The 19,890-nt window shown below is 37.6% G+C and overlaps 1 protein-coding gene across 5 annotated transcripts in view; it reads right to left on the reverse strand.

Moving 5' to 3' along the window:
* The window catches only part of frmpd1b (FERM and PDZ domain containing 1b), a 51,253-nt gene that overhangs the window by 10,173 nt on the left and 21,190 nt on the right, over positions 1 to 19,890 (reverse strand). For 4 of the 5 annotated variants that reach the window (XM_079891788.1, XM_079891789.1, XM_079891791.1 and 1 more), the window contains exons 3-13: positions 16,938 to 17,045; positions 15,641 to 15,801; positions 9,814 to 9,916; positions 9,679 to 9,724; positions 7,378 to 7,482; positions 6,352 to 6,447; positions 4,820 to 4,945; positions 3,096 to 3,215; positions 1,570 to 1,706; positions 1,360 to 1,486; positions 165 to 257 (exon numbers count right to left, since the gene is read on the reverse strand). In XM_079891788.1, coding sequence (XP_079747914.1) covers positions 165 to 257; positions 1,360 to 1,486; positions 1,570 to 1,706; positions 3,096 to 3,215; positions 4,820 to 4,945; positions 6,352 to 6,447; positions 7,378 to 7,482; positions 9,679 to 9,724; positions 9,814 to 9,916; positions 15,641 to 15,801; positions 16,938 to 17,041 — 1,218 coding nt within the window. In that variant the 5' untranslated portion in view covers positions 17,042 to 17,045. The remainder of the gene's footprint in view (positions 1 to 164; positions 258 to 1,359; positions 1,487 to 1,569; positions 1,707 to 3,095; positions 3,216 to 4,819; positions 4,946 to 6,351; positions 6,448 to 7,377; positions 7,483 to 9,678; positions 9,725 to 9,813; positions 9,917 to 15,640; positions 15,802 to 16,937; positions 17,046 to 19,890) is intronic. The other variant, XM_079891792.1, reaches the window with a different exon arrangement.

Consider the following 19,890-nt stretch of genomic DNA (forward strand, 5'->3'; position numbering starts at 1 on the left):
TTTTCTTTCTGTCTTTCTGTATTTGTTTGGTAAAAAAAAATAAAAAAAAAATAAAATAAAATAAAAGAGTCAGAAAATAGAGGAAAATAAACGCAGCATATCTGTGCCCTGCAGATTTAGTTATCTGTTCCGGCTGGACGTGTCGGATGCGCGACCTCTCTCACCAGCATGGTGGCGTTGTAGCTTCTCCCGCTGTAGGACATCAGCTCCGCCATCTGGGTCAGATACGCCAGCCGGGCCTGAGACGCAGAGATCACCTGAGAGAGCGAGAGAGAGGCTCTGACAACTGTGTACAGTGAGTACAGTATGATGTGCACGGTATGCAAATATACATGGAAAACCCAGTATGTTTGATAAAAATGTGCAGGATGTAACCTATAGGAACCTACGGGATCATCTTCTTAAACACTACGAAATACACACACTGCTGTTCAAAAGTTTGGGATCGGTAAGATTTTTAATGTTTTTAAAAGAAGTCTCTTCTGCTCACCAAAGCTGCATTTATTTGATTAAAAAAAACAGTTATTCAATATTATTATAATTTAAAATAACCGTTTTCTATTTTAATATGTTTTAAAGTGTAATTTATTCCTGTGATCAAAGCTGAATGTTCAGCATCATTACTCCAGTCTTCAGTGTCACATGATCCTTCAGAAATCACTCTAATATGAGGATTTGATGATTAAGAAACATTTATTATTATTATGATCAATGTTGAAAAAATTTTTTTTTTTCAGGATTCTTTGATGAATAGAAAAGTTTAAAGGAACGGCATATATCTGAAATAGAATCTTTTGCAACATTAAACACTACCGTTCAAAAGTTTGGGGTCAGTAAGATTTTTTTTTTGAGGAGGAGAAGAAATTAAATGATGTGAACAAAAATCAATACTTTTATTCAGCAATGATGCATTAAATTGATCAAAAGTGACAGTAAAGACATTTATAATGTTACAAAAGATTTCAAATAAATGAAATAGAACTTTCTATTCATCAAGAATCCTGAAATAAAAATGTAAATAACTGTTTTCAATATTGATAATAATCATAAATTTTTCTTGAGCATCAAATCATCATATTAGAGTGATTTCTGAAGGATCATGTGACACTGAAGACTGGAGTAATGATGCTGAAAATTCAGCTTTGATCACAGGAATAAATTACACTTTACAATATATCCATACGTTTTAAATTGTCATAATATTTAACAATATTACTTTTTTTTTTTTATCAAATAAATGCAGTCTTGGTGAGCAGAAGAGACTTCTTTTAAAAATCTTACAGATCCCAAACTTTTGAATGGCAGTGTGTATGTATATATATCAATCTTATACACACACGCACACACACACACACACACCTTCTGCCGTGGTTCTAGCAGTGACTGGATCTTCTTCATGTGGTGATTGAGAGCTTTCCGCAGATCTTTCTCTCTCATGTTCCTCAGCAGCGTGGGAGAGATGAAGCTCTCTAAGCCAAACTCCTTACTGACACACACACACACACACACGTTTAATGACTGTTTTATAATGTAGCAGGAGTATTTCTGAGTGTATCCGTGCGCTCTTACACAATACTCTTGACAGAGGCTCTCGTCGTCTGTCCGCAGCTCGCCAGTTTCTCGTGCATGTGAAGAGCGGCTAGTCTCAGCGCTGTGTTGCATTTCATCTCTACAGCGTAGCGTTCCTGTAACACATCTCCCACACTCTACACACACACACACACAACAGGGTTACTATAGTTCAAGATGACCTATGAAGCCTTGATGTTGTTTTTGAGCTCTACTAGAACAGGTTTTCAAGCTTGAGGGCCCTATCATACACGGCAGGCGCGACACAAGTGTGTTTTGCTAGTTTCAGCCCAACGCAATTTTCATTTTCATGTCCTGCGTCACGTTGTTTAAATAACAAATGCATTTGTGCCCATCTGTGCCCATGAGCTGCTGGCCTGAAAACCAGGTGTGTGTTCAGGTGCATTGTTATTTTGAGTAACTGAAATAGACTGAGCCGTTGACAAATTCCTCCATGTAAATAGTGAATCCGCCATGACAAGAGCGCAACTGGCTTTTAAAGGGAATGGGAGACGAGACTCTGATTGGTTTATTGCACGTTACGCCCAAAACACACCCATTACTCATTAAGAGAATAGAGACCAAACACACCCATTACTCATAAAGAGAAAAAGGACGACCCTTTTAGACCATTTTCCCCGTCGTTAAACTAGCAAAAATGGATTCGGACACCCTAGTGCACTTGCGCCGTGAGCTTTAAACCGTGTCCTAACCAGACGTGATGTGATAAGATTCAAGCGACAAATAATTTGTCTGTCCACCCGTGTGGGCGGAGTCAGCCAATCAGAACAGTGTATGGGTGGAGTCAGACAATCAGAACAGCGTGTGGGCGGAGTCAGCCAATCAGAACAGTGTATGGGCGGAGTCAGCCAATCAGAACAGCGTATGGGCGGAGTCAGCCAATCAGAACAGCGTGTGGGCGGAGTCAGCCAATCAGAACAGCGTATGGGCGGAGTCAGCCAATCAGAACAGCGTGTGGGCGGAGTCTCGCGGCGCCAGAGAGTAATGTTGACGGCACTCGCAAGAAAGTGGATAAGTACATAATCAAATTCACAAATATTACACCATTTAAACATTATTCAAATACATAGGCTACTGAGTTACTAAAACAATCTTTGTCAAAGAATACACTTGTTTGTTCACAGTTTGAACGTTCTTGTTTCCATTTGTTTAATTTGAAGATCTGAGGTGAATTATCCACTGTTGCTTTTACAGCTTCAAAGTTGGAGCACTAAATGATATTCAGAGTCACATTAAAAGCTTTTAACATTAAATAAAGCACATAAACAGCACCTGAGATTATCATCGCCACACTTTGTGTTTGTTGTTCCAGCGCGACGTCGCAGAAAAATAGAAACCGTTTCTAAACTAGAATCGTCGCGTGTCGCCGTCGCGTCTGGATAGGACAAACACTGATTAACATGGAGAAGAGGCTTTTATCGCGGCGCGTGTAGTTAGCACATGAATGTTTATTATTTTCCCCATATTTGAGATATTTGCAGATGTAAGTAATGGCAGTGTGTGACCTGGTGGAAGAGGTACTCGAAGGCCACCGGATCATCCTGCAGGAGCTCCATCGGGTCTCGGGGAATGAAACAGACCCTGAACAGACACCTGTAGTCGTGCGAATCCTTCTTCTGCACCACCTGACATGCAGAAACAAGACGAGAGCTTTAGTACAAACTCCACTAGTGCTTCGAGTATGATTAAGTGGCAAAATTACACATATCTGTAAACCTTGCATCAAAATTGTGTCTTCATGCATGCATTAGCACTTGTCTTACTCAAAATTTAAAGTGATTTAACTACAGTATTTTCTGGAAAAATCCTTCCAAAAAAAATCAAAATTGCATTGAGAGAAAAAAAAAAAAAATCACATGAGCACATTTTATTATTACATTCAGAAACAATGTAAAATACTGGTGAATTAAACGTTTTACCCTTTACATTTAACAGTAATTTAACATTAAAAATATAAGTAGGCTATAATACGAACATAAATTATAGTTGCACTCATTATTAACTTGTGCTCAAGTACCATATGTTTTGAATGCTTGATGTTAAGTGCATTATATAAACTGCTTTGGATTATAACAAAGCCTTTATACACAGAAAGACGGTGCACTCGTATTACTATGAATGGGAGAAAGTGCAACAGCAATATGGCGGATTAAGTCCCGCCTCCTAGAGAAAAGAGCCAATCGCTGATTGTTAAATCACAGATTTGCCGTTAGAAGCTCCAGTTCCTAGTTTCTGAGACGCATTAGCCTGGAAAATACCACTTTTTTTAAATGAATCGAGCATTTAAAAACAAAATCTATGAGACGATTGTTGTCAGATTTCATTGATGAATTGAAATATGAAATTTTAATCGTAATCTTGGCGAACCGTTTTGGAGAATTTAATGTTCCCCCATTCAAAGAGTGAAATTACTTGTCTTAAAAAGGACTTTGATTATAAGTTGCAACATGTTTTAGATGGATTTTCTTTCCGGTAGTTGAAACACTTTAAGTTGCTGACAAAACATAAGATAATGATGTTCAAGACAGTCATATATTTTTAATCATGTAATTATCAGACCGTATGATTTATTTGGAAAATCACAGCACAATAAGAATCTAACAAACAGACTCTAATATAGCATTAATATAAGAGTTTATGAAGTAAGAAAAACTGAAGGATGATGGAAAGAATCAGTGAATTATTTTTGAACTGGAAGACTGAAATGAACTGGACCAATTCACTAATATGAATCAAAGAGAGAGAGACACACAATATGTGACCCTGGAGCACAAAACCAGTCACATGGGGCAATTCTTTGGAAATTGAGATTTATACATAATATGAAAGCTGAATAAATAATCTTTCCATTGATGTGTGGTTTGTTAGGATAGGACAATATTTGGTCGAGATACGACTATTGTAAATCTGGAATCTGAGGATGCAAAAAAATCGAAACATTGAGAAAATCTCCTTTAAAGTTGTTCATTTATGTTGGCGATTGTGCTGCATTCACTCACAGAAATACATGTTTTATATATTTACAGTAGAAAATTTACTAAATATCTTCATGGAACATGATCGTTACTTAATATCCTCATGATTTTTGGCATAAAAGAAAAATCTATAATTTTGACCCATACAATGTATTGTTGGCTATTGCCACAGATATACCCGTGCGACTCGAGACTGGTTCTGTGATCCAGGGTCACGTACAGTGTCTCTATAGAGTGCAGATAATGTTGCTTGCCTTCTGGATGAGCTCCTCCTCGTGCAGCAGGAGTAGTTTAGTGATGCTGTATTGCTGTTCCAGAACCAGTGAGAAATGCTCAATAGAGCGAATGGACAGCCTTTCTTTCAGAGTCAACACGATGTCCTGCACACAGACACAGCTTCATTACCACATCCACACACTCATTATGCATTCTGGAAGTTAATGAGAAGTCAAGTCAGCTTTATTTATACAGCGCTTCTTACAACACAGAGAGTTTCAGAGCAGCTTTACAGAGAGAACAGGAAAATAATGCAACTAAGTTTGTTTCCGGAAGAAAATAGCGTCACAGTCCAGCTTAAGGAAGCTCAGTGATGCTTCATTTTTGTTGTAAAAAAGTTATTAAATTAGTTATTAATTTACTAATGCAGGCGGATGAATAATATTGTTGAATATTAAATTAAATGAAAATTAGAAGTAAAGAATTAAATGGAAAATTCTTTCCATTGAATGCAGTTATACGCCCCTAAGATTCAAGATATCAGGGTAAAAATGCCCCTTTTGTCTCATATTTATGTGATATGATTGGCCTATAGTCAGTAATATCACACCAGTGCTGTTTTTGTCCTGAATAGCAGGATTGCAAATGTGATATTGATTTTATACAACAGTTCAATAAATAAGAAGTTAATATTGTATTATATTTTAGACACAATATTGTGTTTTTGCTCAGTTTTGCCAACGATAATATTACCTATAAAGCCAGAGCAGAACTGTTGTGCGTCTTCGAGCCACACAGCGGTGTTTCGCTTCTGAATGAATCTGTGGTTTGAGCGAATCAATCGGGTGAACCAGTGATTCACAAAGAGAGTCATTTACTTCATTCCTGAATGAATCAGCCGTTTGAACGAATCAATCAAGTGAAGCTATAATTCATAAAGAGAGTAATTTACATAATTCCTGAATCCTGAATGAATCAGCCATTTGAACAAATCAATTAGGTGAACCAATGATTCACAAAGAGAATAATTTACTTAATTCCTGAATGAATCAGCCATTTGAATGAGTCGAATGAATGATTCAATGACTTACTCATTTAGAGATTTACCGCCACCTACGGGCAGTTTCTTATTTAGAGTATAATTTCATGAAAAAACCTGTATGATTTTCTTTCTTTTGCGGAACATAATAGAAGATATTTTGAAGAATGTTGGTAATCAAACAGTTTTGGTCTGTAAATATATGTAAATACCAATTCAGATTCCGCTTCTGAAAAAAAAAAAGTTTAAGTGTAATAAATTCTATGTTGAATCAAATAAAATATTTCTTTCTAAAGCTATTTTTTATAATGTATATTTAATGCTTATCATGTAATTAATTAGATAAATTTAAATCACTAGATAGATAGACAGCCCTAATAAAAACTAAAATAACACTGCATTAAATCGTTGTCATGTTAGCTTAGCCTAAAGTTAACATAAAATAGTATTTTTGCCAAATGCATATTTTCATCTTTTCACAGAAATAAGGTTAAGAAGATGAAGTTGTTATAGAGTACAGAAACCTCAAACCTTGACAGTGGTGGTCTTGTGAAATTTGAAGGCTTTGGTCTGGCCGTTCTCCAGGTAAACCTTCAGAACGTTGGGAAGGAAGAGAAGAGAGTTTCCCTGGAAACAGTGAATAATACATGGCAGTATTAAAAGATTTTAGATACACAAAGACGGTGCACTCATATTACGATGGCTAGGCAAGGCAAGTTTATTTATATAGCACATTTCATACACTATGGTAATTCAAAGTGCTTCACAGAAAGGAATTAAAAGAGATATAAAGATGAAACATAGATAAACTTCTCATCTGGCAAAACACTGCTCCCAGTTTTTCCCAGATTTATCATCTGTATTATTTAGCTTATGTACTAGCATAGCATACAGATACCCGATTAGCCTGATAGCTTAGCATATACACACATTTGCACTTACCCTACATGTATTCACAATCATCTTTACTGTAATTACGTGTTAATTTAAGTGTTAAAGGTGCAGTAAGTGATTTCTGAGAAACAAACACGCCCCTATCTTAATAGCTCCACCCCCAAATTCACAAACACACTATGTAACACAGGCACCCCCCCCCCCAAATGAGTGGACACGCCCCTTATTGCTGATTGGCTACAAGTGTGTTTTGCTGCTCAGTTCGATCAACTTTCAACAGCGTTTCTCAGAAATCACTTACTGCGCCTTTAAATGTCCAAATACTTCAGTCATAAAAATAATGTAGTGTTCAATTACTCACTTATTAGGCTATTATTAATTTAAAGTCCCCCTGTAGTCAATAATTGTATCCCTTAAACTCATCTTTGATCACCAAAATGACACATTTAAAAGTTTTTTCCTTGAAACAAAATCTTCATGCCTTAAAAGCGCTTGAATGTAACTCGACACCTTGCCTCATTTAGTATGCGCGGTTCTATGAATATGCAAATGAGCCCCGCCTCCACTCACTCCCTCAGCTCAGAGATCCACTGGTTGACGATCACGCGTTGATCTGATTGGTTACACGGTAGTTTGTGACGTCAGAAACAGGGTTGGCTTTACCTGAGTGTGTCCGTTGACGACCACCTCTTCTGCAAAGCGCACTTTAACGGGGTTTCTTCTCAGGCGAGCTCTCTTCTCTGCGGTTATGAATGAAGACTTGGGATTCTGAAAGCAAAAAGAAGCTTTCTTTTAGGGGTGTAACAATATATCGTGTCACAATATATCGCAATACAAAATGCAACAATATGTATTGTGTATAGTTCACCCAAAATAAAAATGACAGAAAGAAATTCAAGTTTTCAGAGTTTTAGTGTCAGTACTACATTAAACTACTATATATAATGTTGAATATAATGTATAATAATGCATATTTGTGTGTCCTGATAATGTCTGATGTTACCAGTAAAAAGTGTCCGACATTATGTTAAATATATCTAGTCAGTGACGGAGATCAAGCATATTCGTCTACAATAATCCTGTGTTTTCAGCTTCAGAATTATGAATATTGTTATTCTGGCGTCTCTATTGTCCTGTGCTTTGGGTTTCAGCACCAAGTCCAAGACTATTCATTTACACACACAATGAAATATCAAATTTAGCATTTTAATCAACAGTACATTTTTTGTTAATCTTTAATTATATGTCTTGAAGTATCGCAATAATATCGTATCGTGAGTTCAGGATCGTGACGTGAGGGCATCGTTACACTCCTACTTTCTTTACATTCTGATACCTGTATGTGAGATGCAAGGTTAAATTAAAGGGATAGTTTGCCCAAAAATGAAAATTAGCCCATGATTTACTCACCCTGAACTCATCCTAGGTGTATATGACATAATTCTTTCAGACGAATACAATCAGAGTTATATTAAAAACGCCCTGGCTCTTCCAAGCTTTATAATGGCAGTGAATGGCTGTATGTCTTTGGAAGTCCATCAAAGTGCATCTATCCCTGATAAAAGTGCATCTATCCATCATAAAAGTGCATCTATCCATCATAAAAGTGCATCTATCCATGATAAAAGTGCATCTATCCATCATAATGTGCATCTATCCATGATAAAAGTGCATCTATCCATGATAAAAGTGCATCTATCCATTATAAAAGTGCATCTATCCATGATAAAAGTGCATCTATTCATCATAAAAGTGCATCTATCCATGATAAAAGTGCATCTGTCCATCATAAAAGTGCATCTATCATCATAAAAGTGCATCTATCCATCATAATGTGCATCTATCCATGATAAAAGTGCATCTATCCATCATAAAAGTGCATCTATCCATCATAAAAGTGCATCTATCCATCATAATGTGCATCTATCCATGATAAAAGTGCATCTATCCATCATAAAAGTGCATCTATCCATCATACAGTGCATCTATCCATGATAAAAGTGCATCTATCCATCATAAAAGTGCATCTATCCATCATAAAAGTGCATCTATCCATCATAAAAGTGCATCTGTCCATCATAAAGTGCATCTATTCATCATAAAAGTGCATCTATCCATCATAAAAGTGCATCTATCCATCATAAAAGTGCATCTGTCTGTCATAAAAGTGCATCTGTCATCATAAAAGTGCATCTATCCATCATAAAAGTGCATCTATCCATCATAAAGTGCATCTGTCATCATAAAAGTGCATCTATCCATCATAAAAGTGCATCTATCCATCATAAAGTGCATCTATCCATCATAAAAGTGCATCTGTCTGTCATAAAAGTGCATCTGTCTGTCATAAAAGTGCATCTATCCAGGGCAATTCCACGCAAAAATGTCACATCCATAACGCCAACTAAATACCATTGCATTGTGTTGGTGTTATGGATGTGACAGTTTTGCGCGGAATTGCCCTCCATCATAAAAGTACATCTATCATCATAAAAATGCATCTATCCATCATAAAAGTGCATCTGTCCATCATAAAAGTGCTCCAAAATATCCATATTTACAACTTTATCGACTAAAATAACTAGCTTCCGGAAGACAGTCGTACGATTTACGCCACAAGAGAAACACTTGAACTTGACGCACAACGTAATGACGAACGTTCCCTGTTTGTTTGAACCGCGAGAGGCATCAATTGCCGTCATTACATTGAGCGTATATTTAAATATATTTACATATTAATTTATTTCAGCTTTATTTCAATGAACAGAAATGTTTTTAATAGTTTTCATTTTAATTTTGGTTAACGATAATAATCCAGCTCAATGTACAATGACCTTGATCTGGGAAAGGCGCTTTATAAATAAAACCTATAGTTATTATTATCAGTAATAAAAAAAGATCCTTCAGTTTCATTACTATGAACAAACAAACAAGACAACAGGAAGAAGAATCTTCAATACACACCGTCATATTTCTGAGGATCGTCATGGTTACAGAGTCCTGGCAATCCCTGAGGGCGGAGCATAAATCATAAATCATAAATCATGACCTCATCACAAGCGAGTTATTCAGTGGTGTTCCTCTAATCGGATCAGTCACCTTATCATCTGCTCCGTGTTTTCCGGGGAAAGATCTTCTATGACTTTATTGTTTACTTTCAGGATCTGATCTCCAGGAAAAAGCTGTCCGTCTGCTGGGCCTCCTACAAATAAACACACACACACACACATATAATAATAAATATTAAGATACATTTCATGCATTTTAACACTTGGTGTAAAGGGTTAGTTTTGCACGCCTATTTTTTTTAAAGTAAATTTCACATATGGAATTAAGTTAACTCTACTTGACTAAGTTAAGTAAAAATTAGCAAAGAAAATAAGTCATTTTAACTTGGCCAGAAAAAGGTTATTTGAACTTTCCTTTGCAATACGTTTTACTCAAACAAAATAACACTGAATTAACCACGTTTTCAAAGTGTATGCTTTACTTAGAAACATCTGAGTAAACAATATAGATATTGTGTAGACACCATGTCTACATAACGCGACACTTGAACACAGACGATACACAATGACGGAAACATTCGATGGATCGTTTTTGATTATGAATGTGTCATTATGAGTAGAAAATGAACTCCAAATGTCATAAAATGGCAAGTTACTAAACCTAACAACAAAATGAATGATAAAACAGTGTAAATACAGCTGGAAAACAGTGAGATATCAACCTCGTTAATTATTCATTATGCATGATGGGAACACCAGTATCAGAAAAGTTGAGTAGTTTTTAATTTTATAACTTAAAGCATAAATGAGTAGAAATTTTTCATGTAGAAATTACATTTGTTTTTCTGTAGTATTTACTTCACCACAAAATCCTTTTTTATCAGTGTATGAGTAAAAGTTATTGAGATACAGTGCGATTGTGAAAGATGCTTCTGTCTTATTGTGTGTCTGTATTTTCACGTTTATTATGCAGAGTTTATGTTGAAATCAATGCGATGAGATTCTGTTCCTCATCCTCTGATTTCATGATCTTTAATCTTTTATGTTTTTAAAAGAAGTATTTTATGCTCACCAAAGCTGCTTTTATTTGATCAAATATACAGTGATTTTTTTAAATATTATTTTAATATAAATCAGCTGTTCTCTATGTGAATATACAGTAAAGTGTCATTTATTCCTGTGATGAAAGCTGAATTTTCAGCATCATTACTCCAGTTTTCAGTGTCACATGATCCTTCAGAAATCACTCTAATATGAGGATTTGATGATCAAGAAACATTTATGATTATTATCAATGAATATGTTAAATATGTCAAAGTTATAGTGATGAAAGTTGCATTGTTAATTCATTATTCATGTCACGTCTGGTGTGAGTCTGACTGAGAGTCTCTGCATTGCTCTGTCCTGCCATTTACACTCATTTGTCTTCATGCCAACACACACACACACACACACACACACACACACACACACACACACACACACACACACACACACACACACACACACAGTGAGGTTTTCCCTCTGGGCTTTTATCAGCTGTTTCTGCTGCAAAAAAGAGAGAAGTCAGCACTGCAGAATCTGTGTGTGTGTGTGTGTGTGTGTGTGTGTGTGAGAGAGAGAGAACACAAGAGCTGTGTTGTTTACCGTCTATGAAAACGGAAGCTTATAAGTGGCTGATTTGAGTTTGAAATGCTTTAAAAAGGCGGGAAACATCTCGTGTTGACGAGCTGGAAATGTCAGCTGAGTCTCCATAACCAGAGCAATGATGTTGACGTGGAACAAAGACTGTATTTATATACAAAGAAGATGCACTCATATCACTTATGAATGGGAGAAAGTGCAGCACGCAATAAGCCTTCTAAATAACAGTGACTGGTAAAGTCCTCACATCAGTTGAAAGCTCTGGCTGTCACAGATTGGAGACGCTGCAGATACGGCCACCAAGAGAACAGGCTTTCCATGAAAGAGACTTTGACATGCAATCATTCTCGAGCCTTTTCCTGTGAAATTGGTTTGATTCGCTATTGTGCTCCACTGGAGCATGCAGTAAACAATGTGAGAGAAAATATGGACCTCATAATGAGATTTTAGGCAATGCCACAATTAAACTTTATCTCATGTAAATAGTTCAATTAAATTGATGCAATTAAGCTCATAATCATAGTAAAATATGTGGCATATGTTGATTATAAACATTATAAATCGTGATCACGGATCATGAGCATTTACATTTATGCATTTGGCGGACGCAAAGCGACTTACATTGCATTTCAAGCTACACATTTACATTCTCATCAGTTCTTGCTTTCCCTGGGAACCGAACCCGTGAGCTTGGCGTCGCAAGCGTCGGGAAAGTCCGATTCGTAAACATGGCAGTGCATTGTTGGGGTGTTGATATATCATCAATATAATGCAGTATATTGAATACATGCAGACATTAGGCGTCCATTTTTGCATTGGATATAAGTAGATTAAATCATGAATATGTGAATAATAGCAGTGAAAATAACCACAATTCTTCGAGAATCATCAGAATGATGAAAATTGCATGTAAACGAGAACGTGAACATCTTACTGGGATTAAATCCTTACTCTGGTTACTGGGAATAATCACTTTACTGGTGCACATGCAAACATATGAGAGATGAAGCATTTCAAGGAGTTTGACAAACCTGGAATAACAAGTTGAAATCTTTAAAACTGTTATGGAAGATTCCACTTTACAAAATATGTGGATGTTTTATTATGGCTAATATTACCTGTGCTTTATTTGTTCTTCAATATTTTGCACAAGAATATAGAAGTACGACAAAGCCAAATGTACACGAGTGTTCAAAAGTTTGGGGTCTGTAAGATTTGTTTTTGTTTTTGTTGAATACATATATATCAATATTTGATATAAACTGATATATATATTCAGCTAAGAGGCATTAAATTGATCAAAAGCGACAGTAAAGACATTTATAATGTTGCAAAAATATCTGCATTTCAAATAAATGCTGTTCTTTTGAACTTTCTATTCATTAAAGGATTTTGGGAAGAAATGGATTCCACAGAATTATGAACTGTTTTCAACATTGATAATAATCATAAATGTTTCTTGATCATCAAATCATCATATTAGAGTGATTTCTGAAGGATCATGTGACACTGAAGACTGGAGTAATGATGCTGAAAATGACAGGAATAAATTACACTTGACTATATATTCACATAGAAAACAGATGATTTACATTATAATAATATTTCACAGTTTTTACTGTATTTTTTTTTAAATATTAAATGTGAAAATACATAGCAGACACAAATATTTCTTTAATTAGACCGAACTATTTTTAGTGATATTTAACGCATATTTAGTGATGCCTTCTTTTTCACAGCACTAATTGCAATGCATTCTGGGATTGACTTCTGTCATGCAGTTCATACAAGCTGTCATAGATTTTAGCCCTTTGAACAGAAGACCTCTAAAACAGGAATCCAGTGTATTTTGTAATAGAGTTATTCTGTGTCTTCAGTGAGATTGGGTTCAGGATGAGAATAGATCCGGTTATCAGCTCGAGTCGGAGTGTGTGTGTGTGTGTGTGTGAGCACCTGCATCTTAATGAATGAAATAAACGAGAGGAGCAGGTGTTGAGCTCAAGAGTCACGTCTGTTCTCACACTTTCACCATCAGAGACGCTCAACATTCAATCTGACACTAGGCGCGTTTCCATTAAAGATTTGCGCAAAACTTTTGTGATTTTTTCTAAATGTCGACAAAAACTATTGCGAAATGACGGCGTTTCCATTAACTGATGTTATGCGACTAAAACTTAATTTTTCCTCTCGTGATCAGTAAAATCATCCCAAAAATCATGGCGACAGACATTGGTAGGATTATGTACTACATCCCAGCCTCTGCACTGGCCATTATTACTAATGGAAGGAGATGTATGTGTGTTTTCCAAGCATTAATGGTGAGGAACGACCCTTATTATACTGTGAGCGGCTCATATGAGGAGTTTCTGGGGGCCCTACTTTAACGATCTGAAACGCAAGTATGAAGCGCGAAACGCAAGTAACTTTGTGGGCGGGTCTCGGGCGCTGTTATTGCTATTACACCGGTGGGATAAATGACTCTTGCGCCCGGCGCAAATCTAAAATGTGTTGGTCTGAAGTCGCTTCATTACTCATAGGTGTGGTTTGGGCGTAACATGAAATAAACCAATCAGAGCGTCATCTCACATTCCCTTTAAGAGCAGGCGCGCTTGTTCCATGGCGGATTGCTATTATAACGGCGGATTTGCCAGGAGCGGTTCACAGCCGAGGAGACCGACGCTCTCGTCAGGGCCGTAAAACACAGAGAAGTGACATTGGGGATGGAGAAACACACCCAAATTAGCTTCGGTTAAACAGGCGGATAATAATTTGGGTAAATGTGTAAGCTAGATTTATGCCTATTTTTCACATCTTCATGGACACAACAATGATTTCCCTCGTGTGGTAATATTTTTCCTTGTAATAATGTATGTTTTTTTAAAAATGAGAACTGCTGCTTCTGTGTGTAGATGAGAGAAGCAGTGTGTGTGTGTTGTGCACACGCTACATTATGGCCAAGCATGCGCCCTTAAAATAGCATCTGAATAACATGCGCAACGCTCCACTGACTTTAGACGAGGTTTCTCCTGGTCTGTGGCGGAATTGTTTTCTGAAACTGCAAAATAGCACCAGGGAACGTTTGCACCGGAACACGCCTCCTCTTTTCCCTGAACCGCCCCCAGGAGCGCAAGTTCATTCCCTAATTTACCGACGTGCGTCTGTGGAGGGAAAAGTCCGCTGTGCGCGGGTGAGAAATAGGAATGAAACGTCGGTGTACAAAGCCAATTGCTCTGGGTGTAAGATAGGGCCCTGGGTGTTTCTCCCTCAGATCTGCTTCGAGGTCTTGATTGTGGCATTTATTTGAGGTTTAGAATCCATTATTCCTGTAATTATTTTGTCTTTTATGAATTTAATAAAGAGCTCTGTCTCGTATTCTGTCCAAACACACCGCGTCATCTACGTCAGGTGACTGTAAATGCGCAAAAACTGTTTCCATTGGAGTTTTGCGAAAGTTTTCCATTCCAGTTTTCGCGAAATTGACGTGTTTCCATTGGACGTATTTTCTATTCGCAATTTCATTTTGCGCAATTTGAAGGGTAATGGAAACGCAGCTACTGATAGACACACATCTAGAGGAAAAGGCCATAAAGGAGATTTCATTTCTGTTGCTTTAAATAAAATAAGCATATAACTGAAATAAGATAAAATATAAAAAACTTGAACTTACTTTATTTTATCTAGCTGCCATGTACTGAAATAACTAAAACTGAAATAAAAATGAACAAAAACTACACGATAAAAAAAAAGACAAAAAACACACAACAAAATTACTAAAATTAAACAAAACGAAAATGGAACTAATTCAAAATATTAATAGAAACTATATGATTTAAAAAAAAAAACGTGTCAAAAAATGACAAAAAAACGCACAACAAAATACTCAAACTTTAAAATTAAAATGGAAAATATAAAAATAAAAACTAATTCAAAATAACTATAATATAATAAAAACTATACTTTTTTTAAAAACTTTTAAAAAAATTACAAAAACACAACAAAATGACAAACTTTAGCTAAAATTTAAATGAGAAATATCAAATAAAAACTAATTCAACATATAATGAGACCTATAACACTAAAATAGCACTGCTCTTAGAAGTCTCCATTTAATCTTATTGGTGTCTCTGACTCTTCGCTTAGATCATAATCTGTGTTCAAAAACAACCTGCTCCGTAAGCCGAACTCCACGTGCGTGTGTGTGTGTGTCTGTGTGTGTGTGTGTGTGTGTGTGTGTGTGTGTGTGTGTGTGTGTGTGTGTGTGTGTGTGTGTGCACCTGCAGTGACGTCCCTGACCAGCAGGGGGAGCTGTGCTGAGACACTGAAACCATGAGAGTCCAGGACAGAGTCTCGGATCACTTCCACCGTCACTTTCACTGGGAAGTTCTGCCGGCCCGAATCCCCGGAGCGAGACCTCCTGCCTCCTAAAATACGCTCCCTATGAGAGAGAGAGAGAGAGAGAGAGAGAGAGAGAGAGAGAGAGAGAGAGAGAGAGAACGATAGAGAGATCAGTAAAAGGACGAGGATAATTCAGTCTGAAACATTATTTTCAGAGAGAGAGAGAGAGAGAGAGAGAGAAAGAGAGAGAGAGAGATCAAAAATGTCTTTACTGTCACTTTTGATAAATTCAACGCATTCTTGCTTAAAGGAGTAATTAAAATTTCCTGATAGTTTACTCTCCCCCACGTCATCCAAGATGTTCATGTCTTTCTTTCTTCAGTGAAAAAGGAATGAAGGTTTTTGTAGATGTTTATGTAGATGTAGATATTAAAGACGCCTTTTACAAAGTCTTGATGATGTTTCAGGCTCTACTAGAACAGGTTTTCCTGCTTGAATGTTGATTATTCTCCTCATATTCTCCATTGTTGCGGCTCCTCTCTTCCCAGTCTGTCAGTAACGCTCTGTTTACTTCCTGTCTCTATGAAGCCCCTCCTTCTGAAAAGCACACTGTGCTCTGATTGGTCGGCTGGATAAGTGTGTTGTGATTGGTCGAGCGCTTCGAGTGTGTTTGGGAAATGTCCCGCCCCTTCCCATAACCGCCAGTTTAACACACTACTAACTAACTCAACCAGGCCCCGCCCCTTTATTCTGCGCATTAATTATTATAATGAGGAATATTGTGACGTGTTTGTTCCCGGAAGAAACTCAAGACTACAATGGAGGCGTTTCAGGAGTTCAGAAACACTGACACTGATATAGAGAAGAACTGTGTGACTTTTCATGAGTGTTGCTTGGCCACTGTCCATTGAAAACGGACAATACATTTCTATCTGGATACTTTAGATGTGTCGTGGGCCTGTGTCTCATCTGGTTCCCCGTTGACGGCAACATTGCTCAAAAAGTTTCCCTGTGTTTCACCACCTTCATTCCATCTCGACAAACACTGAATCTCACAAGCTTCGCAAAGCTGGAATTTATGGCTGTTAGGAAACCAAGACCATAAAACCTGCAAACCCTGATCACTGTAAAACAGCTCTATGATCTGATGAGTGTTCGCTTCCTGCGTCGGGATGTGTGTGTGTGTGTGTGTGTGTGTGTGTGTGTGTGTGCGTGTGTGTGTGTGTGTTACTCCACCTGCTGAGAGAGTCTCTTGAACGTCGCAGCCATTTCCCCACGACCTGCTCGACCCGACCGACCTGACGAGGAGATCGACTTCTGCTTCTCTCGCTCTCCTCCATCTAACTGAAGACAGAGAGAACGAGAGAGAGAGAGAGAGAGAGAACAAGAGAGAGAGAGAGAGAACAAGAGAGAGAGAACAAGAGAGAGAGAACAGAGAGAGAGAGCGAGAACAAGAGAGAGAGAGAGAACAAGAGAGAGAGAACAGAGAGAACAAGAGAGAGAGAACAGAGAGAGAGAGCGAGAACAAGAGAGAGAGAGAGAACAAGAGAGAGAGAGAGAACAAGAGAGAGAGAGAACGAGAGAGAGAGCGAGAACAAGAGAGAGAGAGAGAACAAGAGAGACAGAGAGAACGAGAGAGAGAGAGAGAGAAAGAGAGAGAGAGAGAGAGAGAGAACGAGAGAGAGAGAGAGAACAAGAGAGAGAGAACAGAGAGAGAGAGCGAGAACAAGAGAGAGAGAGAGAACAAGAGAGAGAGAACAGAGAGAGAGAGCGAGAACAAGAGAGAGAGAGAACAAGAGAGAGAGCGAGAACAAGAGAGAGAACAAGAGAGACAGAGAGAACGAGAGAGAGAGAGAGAGAGAGAGAGAGAGAGAGAGAGAGAGAGAGAGAGAGAGAGAGAACGATAGAGAGAGAGAGAGAGAGAGAATGATAGAGAGAGAGAGAGAGAGAACGATAGAGAGAGAGAGAGAGAGAGAGAGAGAGAGAGAGAGAGAGAGAGAGAGAGAGAGAGAACGATAGAGAGATCAGTAAGGACGAGGATAATTCAGTCTGAAACATTATTTTTAAACTCAGCAACATCAACATTGGCCATCATGTTCTTTCTTAACGGCCGAGACTAATGAAGTGTTGAGGTCAGATCGCTTTATGTTAATGAACTCCTGAAAGTTGACATAATTAGGTGTAATTAGGTGGAGGTGTTCAAAAGTCCTGCTCACAAAGCTGCATTTATTTGATCAAAAATACAGTAAAAACTGTGAAATATTAATATATAGTAAAGTGCAATTTATTCCTGTCATTTTCAGCATCATTACTCCAGTCTTCAGTGTCACATGATCCTTCAGAAATCACTCTAATATGATGATTTGATGCTCAAGAAACATTTATGATTATTATCAGTGTTAATCATAAATCATAATCAGTTGTGCTGCTTCATAATTCTGTGGAAACCATGATACATTCATTAATATATATATATATATTTTTTTTTTCAGGCTTTAAAGGGCACCTATTATGCAAAATTCACTTTTACATGGTGTTTGAAAATAAATGTGTGTTGGCAGTATGTGAGCAAAACCACCCTAGAATGATAAAAATCCACCCAGTGCTTTTTTTAAAATCCCCATAAATCATAAGCACCGTCTCAGAACGAGCTGTTCTCAGATTCAGGGCAATGTGACGTAGACTTGAACAGGCCCCGCCCACGACTGTTGAGTGACACTGCAGTTTGAGCCTAGACCCGCCCTGAGTGAGCTGGACACAGAGTCCGCCATTGTTCGACGCTTGAGCAGCTGTAGACAAGAATGTCTCCTAAGTGATTGAGGTGTGTTGTTGTTGGATGTAAGAATGAACATAGCAGTCTTCATTTACTCCCGTTGTTACTCAAGGATGGATCTGTACTGTTCGTGATCCAGCTTACACTCTCCGGAGCGACAGGACTAACGTTACTGACCACGGCAGAAATGAAAGTGCGGATATAAGGTTTACCAGTTTATTAAGCACCCACTGAAAAGGTGTGTATATTTGTTTACTGTTAGTTGTAACGAGTGTTTTGTGTACTTTGCTGTGTATGTTGATGATAATGAAAGGGAGAGAGATAGAGAGTTTATGGATAAGACTTTAATGCGCACTTCTTATACTGTGTTTATTCAGCTCTTACAGAGATTCTCTGGAGTAAAACTAATGCTCATCTTTTGTGTGATGTACAATAAACTTCACTGAACTCGTCAGTATATTTTGGTCATCATTCGGACAGGGTCTGCTACAGCAGGCTTGTATTAGTGGATAAAAGCAGAGGACAAATAAGTTATAACCATAATTAAACTAAACTATACCTGTTCTATGTCCATACAGCATATATTCTCTGGCTCTGTGGGCGTTATTGTCCAACTCCGGGTCGAAATGAACACCTACTGAGAGTTTCTGTTCTGATATTATCAGATGAGATTGTCCTGACTCTGAGCGCGAGCTCGTGAGGCTCCGCCCCCTGTGCCGTGCAGCAGCAGCTCATTTGCATTTAAAGGGCACACACTAAAACAGCGCGTTTTTCTGAGCCCCAAAAATTCCAATTTAAACATGCTGTAAAAAATGATCTGTTGGGTATTTTGAGCTAAAACTTCACATACACACTCTGGGGACATCAGAGACTTATTTTACATCTTGTGAAAAGAGTCATAATAGGTGCCCTTTAATGAATAGAAAGTTCTAAAGAACAGCATTTATTTGAAACAGAAATCATTTGTAACATTATAAATGTCTTTACTGTCACTTTTGATCAATTTAATGCGTCCTTTCTGAATAAAAGTAATAGTTTCTTCTTTTATCTTAGTGTCCCCAAACTTACAGTCTCACTTTAAAGTATTTATGACATCATCTTGCACTCCAATCCTTTTGTCCAATCAAACGCTCAAGAATGGAAATGCCCCTCCCCACTTCTGGGTACAGAAACAATCCAGTTTCGTGGCTGTGTTTTAATCTAAAGACTATTGAGGAATAAAAAAAAGGAAGAACAACTTCCTGTTTCAACAGGAAATACATCAAAAACAGGAAAGAAAACTCATTTTGCATCGATAAATGCGTAAAATCTATTTTACTTTAATTACTAATGCATTTCAGAGTGAAACAGACACAGCTGATTACATTCATACTCTCTCTCTCTCTCACACACACACACACACACACACACACACAC

This window comes from Squalius cephalus (assembly GCF_949319135.1).
Source record: "Squalius cephalus genome assembly, chromosome: 14".
Classification (NCBI taxonomy): domain Eukaryota; kingdom Metazoa; phylum Chordata; class Actinopteri; order Cypriniformes; family Leuciscidae; genus Squalius; species Squalius cephalus.